At 48.9% G+C, this 9,843-nt stretch overlaps 1 protein-coding gene across 1 annotated transcript; it reads left to right on the forward strand.

The window, feature by feature from the left end:
- The first annotated feature begins 2,719 nt into the window (after positions 1–2,719).
- Positions 2,720–7,806, forward strand: Klk14 (kallikrein related peptidase 14). Its single transcript, XM_021219039.2, has 5 exons — positions 2,720–2,760; positions 4,215–4,383; positions 6,267–6,520; positions 6,646–6,782; positions 7,183–7,806. Exons 1-5 carry the CDS (start codon positions 2,721–2,723, stop codon positions 7,333–7,335), a joined length of 753 nt encoding a protein of 250 aa, XP_021074698.1. The 5' UTR covers position 2,720; the 3' UTR covers positions 7,336–7,806.
- The last annotated feature ends 2,037 nt before the right edge of the window (positions 7,807–9,843 follow it).

A 9,843-nucleotide genomic window follows, 5' to 3' on the forward strand; every position in this document is an offset into this window, starting at 1 on the left:
GCACACACACACAGAGGCACACACACACACACACACAGAGACAGAGAAACAGAGAGACAAAAGAGAGGTATTTTTAAGATGGAGAGCAATTGAGAAACACACTCAACATCAACCTCTGACTGACACACATATGTGCACACACATGAAGACTGGCACATGCATATATCACATACAGGAAGGGAGGGAGGAAGGGAAGGGGAGGGGGAGAGAGGGAAGGAAGAGAAGCCTGTGGTTGAGTTGGGTGGTACCCATGGAGCTCAACAGTGTGGATACGCTTAGTTCCACAGGCCTGCCCTGAAAGCAGTTAAGAGGAAAAAGGCACAGGACTACACTGCTGTCTTTGTCTTCCAGGATACCCAGTTGTTCCGTCTTCTTCCCCATCACAGCTTCCTCAGCTCTCTCCCCACACAACACAGCCCCAGAGCCCTTTATCATTGCTGTCTTCTGTCCTCCAAGGCCACTATCCTATTTAGAAGCATCCAGAGTTGGAGCTGGAGAGCTGGCTCAGCAGTTAAGAACACTTACTGCTCTTATAGAGGACACAGGTTCAGTTCCCAGCATCCACATAGTGTCCCACAACTGTCTGTAATTCCAGTTCCCGGAATCCAAAGCCCTCTTCTGGCCTCTGTAGTGACAGAAACACATGTGGTACTTGCATGTGAGATGCTCAGTGGTCAGAGGAGATGGTTCTATGCAGGTGGCTGGCTACTTAAGCATGAGAATCTGAGTTCAGACTCCTACTATCCACATACAAAAGACATGTTTGACCACATGTAAGTGTGTAATCTCTGCACTTTGGTGGTAGAGATAGGAAGACCACAGGCACTTGATGGCTGCATGGCTGCTAACCCAGGCTCAGCAAGAGACCCTGCCTCAAAGGAATTGAAAGAGAGGAATGGATCCAGATGGCAGGCATCCTCCTTCGGCCTCCCTATGCACACAGGTGTGTGCACCCAGATGTGTGCACACTCCACATCTGCACCACACGTACAAACAACAGATTACTGAGCTAAGTAGTGTGTGTCAGCTCCTGGGACACTTCCATCTCTTCATCTTCCCCCTGGCGTCCTCATGCTCCTTTCTAGCACCCAGGTCATGTCTTGCACTCTAAGGCTGTGGGCTTCCTTGGGTCTCCATGATGCACTGCCTCCTCTATGGATGGGTTGGCAGGTCATGGCAACATCTCTCCTCCATGGCTTCATTCCCCAACCTTTTTCCAAGAGCCCTGTGGGCACCATGGCCCCTTGATTGTCCCCTCGTCTTCTGCTCCTCATTTTTTTTTTCCTGGTCTCCATCCTCTTCTTCTGGCTCGAAACTATATTAACCAAATGCCATCAACTCATGGCAATCCTCCTGCCTCAGCCTCTGAAGTGCTGAGAGTACAGGTGTGAGACACAATAACTATCATTCAAGGTATTCTTCTGAAGAAAAGGAATTTTATTGTTTTAAAGTTTTAATGGAGATGATTACTCAGCCTTAGTTTCACAGGCACAAAGGAGAAACCCACATTCCTTTCCCTGAAGCACCCCAGTGGTGACATCTGGTCGACCAGAGTCCCTAGAGATGAATACGCTGTGTGAAACCCAACATGAATGGTCACAGTAGGGCTGCTTCTCTGTGCCTCTGATCCTGAATCATCAGAGATTCTTTCTCGAAGCATAGTATGTCTCCATACCCATCTTACTCCTGGGCCTTCAGATCAACTAGTAAATGAAGCTCCCAGTGAGTAGAACTAGTCCAACGAAAGTCAGGCATGTAGATTTCCACGGGTGCCCTGGGGAGCCACCATCCTTGAGAGCCATAAAGGAGTTTCTCTGGGAGGAAAGTCACTGAGAAGTGAGGTGGGGTGAGGAGAGAGGCTACAGGCTGAGTCACTGCGTGGTCCAGGAATGGGGCTGCCAAGGCCCAGGGACAAATTATAATCATTAGATACTTTAAAAGGCTGGGGGGGCGGGACCAAGAGAGGGCAGATTGCAATGGGACCCCCAGCTCCAGAGCTCACTACAGGCTCATGTAAACTCATCTTCCATCTCTCCTACTCTCTCAGGGTCTGGGTCCCTCTCTTTCTGGGTCTTTGCTTCTCTCTTTCCCTCTCCCTCTCTTCCCCTCTGCCCCTCCCAGTATCACCCTTAGGGCCCCATACGCAGAGTCTATCCATCCACTGCATGCTCTTTGACCAGGCTGGGTACCTCTCTCACTCTCCCTGCCCAGGACCCGCCCCTCCCCTCTTCCCCTCCCCACTCCATTCTTTCCAGAGTATAGCATCTTTCACCAGGCAGGCTCCTATTAAAAATTGTGTCTGCTTCTCTGGTCAGAGATGGGAGGGAAGAGAGCAAAAAAAAATCTTGGAATGGAAACTAGCCAATAAAAACAAGAGGCAGAAGGGCGGTCGGGGGTGGGGTGGGGCCACTGCCCAGACCAGGGATAAAAGGCTTTGCTGGTGTGTCCTGGAAGACACACCACCCCTCCCTCTTTCACGCTTGCAAGGAGCCAAAGTGACTGGATCCTGGTAGGCATCTTTTCTTCACAGTCTGGGGAGCCTGTGACCCCCACCCTCTCTGACTCTGCCATCTACTCCTCTGTTCTGATTCCATGTCACTGGGGGTCTAGGCCTCAGTGTGAGTGGTACTCACTGCCCCTGAGTCTTTTTCTGCCTTTGATTTTTTTTTCCCCTTCCACTTGCTCTCTGCGTTTGTTAGACTTGGACCTCCAGCTCCAGAATGTTCCTTCTACTGACCATACTCCAAGCCTTGGCTGTAGGTAAGAGCACTGCGGTCCCCTGGAAACTCTGAGATGAGCTAGGGATGGGTTCTGGGGTATCAGTATGCTTTGGGGAACAGCCTGCTAAGAAAAAGCCCAGAGGGTCTGGGAGATGGTTTAGCCTTGTAAGCACAAGGACCTCAGTTTGATCCCTCTGGAGCTCACCCCTTTAACACAAAATGGAAGCAGTGGGGTACGGTAATTATCACCGGGGAGGCAGAGACGGGAGCATCTGTCAGCCTCTGGCCAGCTAGCCTAGCCTAGTCAGCAAGTTCTAGGCCACTGAGGGACACTGCCTCAAAACAAACAAAGATGGATGGTGCCTGATAAATGACACTTGAGGTTAATCTTTGGCTTCATCTACTAGTTGATCTGAAGGCCCAGGAGTAAGATGAGTGTGGAGACATACTGTTTCAAGGAAGAATCTCCGATGATTCAGGGTCAGAGGCACAGGGGAGCAGCCCCACTGTGACCATTCATGTTGGGTTTCACACAGCATATTCATCTCTAGGCTTGGTACTGGGACTCAGGTAGACCAGATGTCACAGGGGTGCACACACAGAGCAGGGAGCGATTGGATCCACACACAGAGGAGGGAGTAGCTTGGGGATTGATGCTGAGGACTTCACTTAACTCAGAGTTCATGTCCACATTCTAAGTCTGGAGATACCAAGAAATAGGATTCCAGAGAGAGGCAACTACAGAAGATAGAGGAAATAAGGAATTAGAGAAGACCGACGTCTCAGAAGAGGCTCAAAGTGGAGTGTGAAGATGTAGAGGGAGTCTGGAGAAAGCGGCTCTGGGGACCGACCGCGTAGGAGGATTTGGGAGGGTACAGGGACTCCTTAGATGTGTTGAAGAAGGACTAAAGTGGCATATGGCATTCTGAGGGGAGCACTGGAGAGCCAGAGAACTGGCTCAGCAGTTAAAGCACCTGCCACTCAACCATAAGGACTAGAATTCGGATCCCCAGAGCCTACACGGCAGCTGTTTGTGACGGACATCCTTTGATTCCAACTTTGGAGGGTCCAACAGGGGATCACAAAAGGAAATGGGAAGGAAATCCCAAAGGAAATCTCCACATGAAAATGGGAACCAGGAGTGCTGGTGTGCGGAGATTGCTGGCACTGGGGAGTCTGAGGCAGGAAGAATGCCGGGGGCCCAGGGCCAGCCTGGGACACAGTGAGACTTTGTCTCGACCTAAAGGAAGTAAAGTGCTCACGGGAGGGTGGAGTCAAAGGCTGTGGCTGCAGCCAGGCCCTGGACGAGGTGGACATGGACACATAGCAGAAACCGTGAAGGTCAATTGAGGGAGGGGTTAGAAAAGTCGCCGTCTTGTTGGGGACAATGTTGAGCAGAAAGAATCAGATGGTTTAGGTGTTGGGAAGATCTCTCTCTGCCCGGAATTGGCTCATCTCCTTTCTTCTCCTCCACCCCGACCCATCTCCCTATAGCCTTAGCCCAGAGCCAAGGAGATCATAAAATTATTGGTGGCTACACATGTGTCCGGAACTCCCAGCCATGGCAGGTCGCTCTGCAAGCAGGGCCTCAGCGTAGCCTCCTGTGTGGAGGAGTCCTGCTGTCGAATGAGTGGGTCATCACTGCTGCTCATTGTGCCCGACCGTGAGTACTCTTTCTTGTTAAGCCAATGACTTCCAAATCCCAGGGTCCCAGAGTTTAGTTATAAACCCAGATCCGTGCATAGAACCCAGTGCAGAGGCTGAGTCCTGATTCAGAGACTAGAAGAGAATCTAGGCTGAGAGGCATAATTCAGAGTGTATGTAGAACCCTTGCCATCAAGCTAGAGCGGTGCTTAGGTAACAAAAGCCAGTAGGTTGGTCTAAGTCACAAGCTTGTGTTATTCATCCAGTTACCAACTGTCACATCAGGACCAGCAATGGCCCATCCCAGACAAGCGTATAGTCTACATTTAGAAACTCAGAACATACCAGGAACCCAGAATCCAGTTCAGAGCACATGACCCAGACACGAGTCTGGAAATTATTTTGCAGCTAGAACACACAATTGTGAGAATAGTCAGGGCCAAGGGACATGACTCAGTGAGTAAAGTGTTTACCATACAAACCTGTCAACCTGAATTGAAATCCTCAGACCTCACCTGAAAGCTGGATGTGGTAGTATTCATGTGTGTAACCACAATATTCCTATAGAGAGGTTGGGGGTGGAATCAGAAGCATTTCTTCAAGCCTGTGGGCTAGCTATCCTGGAAGATGAAGAACTGGATAACAAGAGATACCCTATCTCAAACAAGGTGGTTGGCTTCAGGCTTACACATGTGTGGCATTGCATGCACACCCCACACAGAGAAGAAAAGTCGGGACCTAGAACTTGTTTGAAATCCACGTTTGAATTCTGAGTCTAGTTACCAGATCCTTTTCTGAGCATCCTAGAACCCTGACTCCATCCCAGAGTTTGAATCCCAAAACATTGACCATAATTTGTGCTTTAGAACCCAGCGCCTTCCAGATTTGCAACCAGAATTTAGAGCTCAGACTTCAGCCTTGAAGTGAAAGTCAAGCCTATAGCTCACACCACCACTGTGACCTAGTTGACTGCAAAAAACAAAAAATTTAACTTAGAACCCAGAGACTCAAGAGCAGAACAGACGCTAGCAGAACACAGAGCCAAGGATGAAAACCAGACTGTATTTCCTTGTATATAGGTCATAATGTATAGCTTAGTCTAGAACCTAAAGCTTCATGGTTGAGGACACAGAGCATAGTCTAGAATCATCACCTGTTGTGCAATTTGAGAAAGCTTTGTCTAGATTATAAGCTCAGATGAATATTTAAAAACCTGAGCCTAACCAGAGTCCAGAACTTAAAAACCATTGTCTAGAACCCAGCTCATAAACAAAGGTTAACCTAGAACCCAGAGTCTTATCTAGACATGAGCTCTCATCAGTGTTCAGAATCCAGAATCAATCTGCTAATATCATAAGTCACTGTTCAAAGTGGAACCCAAGATGATTCTAGAACTGAGAAGCTATATTGACATCTAGAACTTAAATTCAATCTCCATTACAGAGCTAAAGGCAGAGCCCATAGCTTGTCCTGAAACATTAAACTTACATCTGAATCCAGAAATTATGCCATAATCTAGACTAAATGTAGATCCCTGACCCTTGCCTAGAAAATGTCTAGAACAGAGATGATAATGGTGTTTTCCCTAGAATATCAACTCAGGTTTAGACTCTTCAGAAACCCTGAGAAACCTTCAAGGATTCAGGACCTGAGTCAAGAACTTGAAATGACCCTTGAGTATATCCCTCTAAATGAAGGGATAGCAAACGAGGTTGGGTAAAGAGAGAATGCCCAGGCCATGAAGAAAGAAAGGATACAAGAGGCCACAAAATGCTCAGCTCACAATTAGGGGGACATAGGTTAGACTCTGAGGGAAGCTCATCACCATGGAAGGAAATGGGGCTGGAACGTGCCCTGTGGTCAGACTTTAAGCAGCATTCCCTCTTTGAATTGATGGGACAGGATCCTTTATGTAGCCCTGGGCAAGCACAACATAAGAAGATGGGAAGCAACTCAGCAGGTGGTGCGTGTGGTCCGCCAGGTGCCACATCCCCAGTACCGACCCCAGGCCCATGATAATGACCTCATGCTGCTGAAGCTGCAGACAAAGGTGCGGCTGGGACGGGCAGTGAAGACCATCTCTACGGCTAGCTCCTGTGCCAGCCCAGGGACTCCCTGCCGAGTGTCAGGCTGGGGAACCATAGCCAGTCCCATTGGTAAGGAGCCCTGGCCCTGAAAATACAAAGCTGGACCTCTGGGTCTGAGGGAGGAGGCTGATGTTGGACTCCTGGGTCCATAGTACTCTATTTGTGACTCTTCTGTGCTTCCCCACCCCCACCAGCCAGGTACCCCACTGCTCTGCAGTGTGTGAATGTCAACATCATGCCGGAGCAGGCATGCCATCGAGCCTACCCTGGAATCATAACATCTGGCATGGTCTGTGCCGGGGTCCCTGAAGGCGGGAAGGACTCCTGCCAGGTGAGGCTCAGATTCCATTCTGGGACAATATGGAGCTGGGTCTTGGATACCACTCTATCTCAATAACAGAAAACTCAGAGGATGTGGTTGGGAGAACTCAGGGCACAGAGATACAGGAATAACTCAGACCCTTTGGACTTAACTCTACTATTCCTCAGTTTCCTATTCTGTTTAATAAAAATGAACTTCTTAGATAGAGACAGGATATGTGAAGAGACACAGATATGGCTGAGAGAGAGGGGCCATATCAGATTCACAGAGGGAGACAGGGTGGGAATGTTGCCGAGGGGAACCCTGCCCCTGCCTGAGTCTGGAGTCAGAGGTGAGGAGGGCTCTTGTCTCAGGTGCTTACTCCCGTGGCTGACTCTATTCCCACTCCTCCTCCTCCTCCTCCTCACAGGGTGATTCTGGGGGACCCCTGGTGTGTGGGGGACAGCTCCAGGGCCTTGTGTCCTGGGGAATGGAACGTTGTGCTACACCTGGCTACCCAGGAGTCTACACCAACCTGTGCAATTACCACGGCTGGATCCAGAGGACAATGCAAAGCAACTGATCACCCATCACCATCTGATCGTCACCAGCTGTCTCTGTGCTTTCACGGTCTCCTCCATTAGACATTTGAGTCCTCCCCAAGACACTAGAGTCCTCCTCCTCCTCCTCCTCCTCCTCCTCCTCCTCCTCCTCCTCCTCCTCCTCCTCCTTCTTCTTCTTCTTCTTCTTCTTCTTCTTCTTCTTCTTCTTCTTCTTCTTCTTCTGACTCCGGCCTTCAGACCCAGGCCCCCCAGGTCCTTGGCACCTCCCTCAGATCCAATAGCCTTGCCTTTATTCCAGGCTCCACCTTCTTTCCCCAGGTCTTGGCTCTGGAATCTCTCTCACAGCTTGTTGTCACAGTTTGAGACTCACTGAGCCCAGAGGCTGGAGTGCAAATGCTCTGGATCAATATCTTCATCCATAGAAGTCTGCTTCCAAAACTCTTACTGTCTCTAAAATCCAAATAAATAAAAATGCAAATGGACTCACCCCACATTTCCCATGCTTCCTTCATTCGTCTATTTCCATGAACACCATGTGCTGTGAAAAGTGGCTGGATCAGAAACTCATCCCTCAAACCTGCCCATCACAATCCATCCATCTGTGGTTGTGTTCCCTACCTCTGAGCTGCCTCATCCTTGCTAACTGTGCACACAGAGAGCCTTCTGCTAGTCAGGGTTGGGGAAGGCAGCAGAGTTCAAGTCCCAGCAAAGGCAATCTCTCATTATGTATGTTCATCTCAAACCTGAATCCCTGACTCCAACCTCCACAGAGGCAGGGCACAAATGACCTTGAATATCAGGGGTCCAGCTCCAGCCCTCATCTCTCACAGGGATCCCGGTCCAGCCTCCTCCCTCCGATCCATGGATCTAGATTCTATCTTTTCTTCTTCAGACACAGGGTTCCAGACCCCAACCTCCTTTCTCAGAACTGGAATCCAGACCTGAAACTAGACTCAAAGCAGGAATTCTGGTCCAAACTCCTCCTTCAGACACAGAACCATGAGTATGACCCTGTGAGAGGTAGCATATTTTGCTGACCTCATGCACGCCACCCCTAGCTTTCACAAGACTGCTCCATCATGAATCTCCTTTTCTTACTTTCTCCCACCTACTATGAGCAGTTAGCTGTCTACTTTGGACACCTACTGTGCAGCAGTCCTTGACCTAATTAACGCAGAAGACTTGGTCAAAAGTCCATCATAAAGCCCTGCTTGTGCAACCTACATGTTGCCAGTGGGCAGCCCATATGTAATAGCAAACATCATAAATGTCATGCAAAGTCCCTGTGATTAAAGAGGCCATTTAACTAGCACCAGATGTCAGTGTCCACTGATATTTAGAGAGACAACTGGAGACACTCCAGGTATTTTTAAGAGCTGGTTGATAAAATCAACCATTGTTAAAATTCAAGAGACATAAATCTATGGCGAAACAATTTTAAAAATAAAGTCTAAGGGTTGGAGAGATGGCTTGGTAGTTAAGAGTACTGGCTGCTCTTGCAGAAGACTTAGGTTCAGTTCCCAGCACCCACATGGTGGCTCACAATCATCTGTACCCCCAATTCAGGGGGTCTGGTGCTGTCTTCCAGTTGCTGTGGGCACTGCACGCACATAGTGCACAAATACACATACACACAAAACACGCACACATAAAATAAGTAAATTTTAATAAATCAACCCATACAACAGCGCTCCTATGTTGTAAACTAATAGCTATAGTTTGAGGCCATTTATGTTTATTGCATCCTATCTGCATTTGCTGTAACAGAATAGGTGATGTAAGCCCCTCAAGGGATTAGTTTATTTTGGCTCACAGTTTCAGGGATGCTGACTATCCTTGTGAGGAGGCTGTGAAGTCAGTGCTGCCTTCTCAAAAGGTCAGTGGGTCAAGAGATGTAGGGAGGGAGGGGAGAAGGGAGGGAGAAAAGGAGATGGAGAGATAGAGAGAGGGAAGGGGAAAGAGAAGGAGGGAGGAAAGGAGGAAAAAGAGACAGACAGGGAGTGAGAGAGAAGAGGGGAGGGAGGAAGGGCGAGCTAGAGAGAGACAGAGACAGGAGGGAAGGAGAGAGAGAAGTGGAGGGGGGAAGGGAGAGGGAAGAAATGAATGACAGAGCAACAACAATTACATCAACGTCCAGCTTGGTAACCCAGTGAATTTGTGGAGTTCCTTACATGAGCAGGGACAACCCAAAGGCAGTTACCTGGTGTCAAACCCCCGCCCTTCAGAGCTGTGACTCACAAAAGCTGCAGCCCTGGAGCTCCCCCACACAACTGGACAGGTGGGAAAATCGCCCCTCCAGCCAATGCTGCTGGAACCTTGGAGAGGGGCCTTGTGAATCTTGGGAATTTTTACTTTCCCAGATACGTGACATTTGTTTACTTTTAGAGTTTCATGAGGTACCCTGAACCACTTCTTGGAGAAAATGTGTATGCAATTTTAAAATACTTATTTTATTTTAGACAGGCTCTACTACGTATCCTTCTGTGGCTTAGAACTGGCTCTGTAGACCAGGCTGTCCTTAAATTCAC

The sequence above is a fragment of the Mus pahari genome, chromosome 1 (genome assembly GCF_900095145.1).
Source record: "Mus pahari chromosome 1, PAHARI_EIJ_v1.1, whole genome shotgun sequence".
Lineage (NCBI taxonomy): Eukaryota > Metazoa > Chordata > Mammalia > Rodentia > Muridae > Mus > Mus pahari.

What these genes read in the sequence shown, in the direction of transcription:
- Klk14 (XM_021219039.2), top strand. Translation starts at nt 2,721, where the DNA reads ATGTTCCTTCTACTGACCATACTCCAAGCCTTGGCTGTAG. An exon ending in ACTCCAAGCCTTGGCTGTAG is followed by an intron (nt 2,761 to 4,214) that starts GTAAGAGCACTG and finishes ATCTCCCTATAG; the next exon opens with CCTTAGCCCAGAGCCAAGGA. An exon ending in GCGGGAAGGACTCCTGCCAG is followed by an intron (nt 6,783 to 7,182) that starts GTGAGGCTCAGA and finishes TCCTCCTCACAG; the next exon opens with GGTGATTCTGGGGGACCCCT.